This window comes from Ipomoea triloba, chromosome 4 (genome assembly GCF_003576645.1).
Source record: "Ipomoea triloba cultivar NCNSP0323 chromosome 4, ASM357664v1".
NCBI classification, from domain to species: domain Eukaryota; kingdom Viridiplantae; phylum Streptophyta; class Magnoliopsida; order Solanales; family Convolvulaceae; genus Ipomoea; species Ipomoea triloba.
Genome location: NC_044919.1, coordinates 33,480,532 through 33,483,475, shown reverse-complemented (window position 1 = coordinate 33,483,475; position 2,944 = coordinate 33,480,532). Strand labels below are relative to the sequence as shown.

Here is a 2,944-nt window from a genome sequence, read left to right as displayed (position 1 = left end):
ATTGATACAAACTAATAATAATATATACAAATATATAATACATGCATATGTATAATTGTGACGCTCTATAATTCTGTAACAAAAATTACTAAATTATGACAATAACTGTGTTAATTTCAAGTTTTGTCACTAATTTATGATAATTATTGACGAGTAATTAGTTGTTACTAATAATGTCATTCTAGGGATTGGTTGTTCTTCTATCAATATGGTGTCTTCATCTCTAAATTTGATTCAAAATTAACCAAATGAATCGGATGACTACCCAAACGACGATAGCCAATTATTTGTACATTACAAGCCATCCAATGTAGCACGATTTTTATAATATGATTGTATCAAATATATTATATAAAATAAATTACATATATATAATAAAAATTTCGTTACAGACCAATTAATCGAATTAGCTAAAGTATAATTTAGGTTGGTTGATTACGAAACAAAAATTTAGTCTACAAATTTTCATCTCATACAACAACAACAACAACGGCAACAACACTATAACAACAACAACAATAATAATAAAAGAAAACCGTTTTGATCCAACATCGTAAAACTATTAAAAGTGACTGTTGAGTTCCCTCATTAAAAGGGAAACTCAACGCCCCCTTATAGTCTTATACTGCCCGTCCGAATTGGATGGGCAGAAAAATATATAGAAGCCTCCGCTTCATTAATAATGAAGCCATAGGCTCCTTTGGGAACAAAGGATATTAAAAAAAAAAAAGTATTAGGGGTATTTTGGCTATTTGTTCAAAATATTAAAGATAAACGATGTTAAATATAACATTTGTTACTATGTTTATTGTTATAACAAAGTAATTTAGCACGTTAGAGCAAAATCAATGGTCACAATTGTTTTGTTTTTGTTTTGTTTTGTTTTGTTTTGTTTTTTTTTTAGAAAGAGTTTTGTTAGCTTTAAATAGTCTAGTTGGAAAGAAAAAAAGCCGGTAAAATATATATTAAAAAATAAAAAGAAAATTCTATGTTGCACCAAATGGCGACCATCGTATCACGACTAGCGAGTGTGTGAGAGGTACGCATGTTTTTTTACCACTTATCGATATATCAAATTTTTGTATAGTTTTAGAGCAAATTCAACGTTCACTTGTTGTTGTTGTTGTTGTTATTATTATTATTATTATTATATAGATTTTAATTAGCTTTAAATAGCTTAGCTGGAAAGAGAAAAAACAAGTAAAATATATATTTTTTTTTAAAAAAAAGGAAAAAATAAAATTCGAGGTGGTTGTCAACTGGAGGGGTGGAAGGGAGGGAGTAAGTTGTTCCAAATATACTATTCTCTTCATATCAAGAGGGGTGGGGGGGGGGAGGGACACGAGCATGCACACACCAATGACGTGCGTGTTGCGTGCACCCCGTGTGTGATGGCGGCACACAATTGTCTCCCACCATCACATGTTTAAAAAATAAATAAATTGTCTCGGTGATCAAATGATCGTTGATGCCATAATTTTAAATTTTAAATTATTATTTTATTTATATATTTCTTTATATACCTTAAACTCTCAAATGTTTTCTATAATTATATTTCTTTAAAGAATTTCTCTATACTTTTATTTCCTAACAAAATTAAATTTTTAATGTTTTAATTGTAATTCAATTATTGTGTATTTCATATTTTGTAATATAGTATTTAATATTTGGTATATGCTTCCCAATTTTAATGTGATATTATTTGTTTCAATTTAATATTTTTAATTTTTAATTCACAAATTATTTTATTTTATTTTTATTTAACATCAAAATTTAAAATTATAATTATAAATTTGAAAATAAAATTATAGTAAAGTGAATTAAGTAATAGATGATGGGGAGAAGTTGAGCTTACAAAAATGGGAGAAAGGAATGAGAACGCCATTACAACATATTTGATTCATAGAATTAAATTTTTAGATGAGATTTTTAACTTACGAATTACGATCAAGGGATACGAATAATTTATGTATCATCAAATTAAACTATTATTGAGAACTCATGAATAGTCAGATTAGTGTTCCACTTAGAATAGCTGTTTCTCTCCCTGGGTATGCTATATAGTTATATATTTTTAAATTTGCATGAGTATTTGATATCAATTTTATAAAAAAAAAATTTAACATTAACAATACTAATAATATTATTGAATAAAAAAAGATGATAGTTTTGTTTTATAAATAAAATAATACGGAGTAGTTTTATTGGGGTATTGGACTATTGGCATTGTAGAATTGTTGTTGTGCTTAAAAACGCAACAATTTCTATCCTATACGATTAATACGAATTCCAACAATTCCAAAAGTCTCAACCGTTCCCACAAGCGAAGGTCAAATCTCTATCTTACGGCCGTCAATCCCGAGAATTGTAACTTTGTTTTAATTTCACATACGCCCCTGAATTCTTTTGAATCACCCCTCCCCTCCACTCCAGCACCCACTATATTATATAAAAACTGTTTCTTTAGTTTTCGTCCAAACGTAAAGAAAAGAAATCCATTGGATTGGGTAACGTGTTGCTGTTCAACGATAACAAACAGCGGTTTCAAGATTAGTGAAATCCCAAGCAGCGTTTTTAGCCTACGGTTCTGAGATCTATGCGTTCTTGTTCTTGAGAATGTTGTTAGAGATCTGAGAAATTTGGTTTGTTTTGGGCGTTTGGGGAGAAATGGGGAGCAAATGGAGGAAAGCGAAGCTGGCTTTGGGAATGAATATCTGTCTCTACGTTCCCAAAACGCTAGAGGAAGGTCCGGCCACTGCTCCCTCCGCCGCCGGCAGAGTTTCCGACGTCCTTCCGCTATCTCCGGCGTCTGCCCGGAGCTCCGACTCCCAGATCAACATGCCCACCACCCCCACCCCCTCCTCCTCCGGCCTCCGATTGCCCAAACACAGCTTAAAGTCCTCAAAGGTCAGTAAAAATCAATTCTTGTTTTTTTTTTTTTTTT

At 31.2% G+C, this 2,944-nt stretch overlaps 1 protein-coding gene across 2 annotated transcripts in view; it reads left to right on the top strand.

Annotated features, from left to right (window-relative positions):
• The first annotated feature begins 2,449 nt into the window (after positions 1-2,449).
• The window catches only part of LOC116016257 (E3 ubiquitin-protein ligase WAV3), a 5,398-nt gene continuing 4,903 nt past the window's right edge, over positions 2,450-2,944 (top strand). Inside the window, exon 1 of one of the 2 annotated variants that reach the window (XM_031256419.1) lies at positions 2,450-2,907. In XM_031256419.1, the coding sequence (XP_031112279.1) occupies positions 2,668-2,907 (240 nt within the window). In that variant the 5' untranslated portion in view covers positions 2,450-2,667. The remainder of the gene's footprint in view (positions 2,908-2,944) is intronic. The other variant, XM_031256417.1, reaches the window with a different exon arrangement.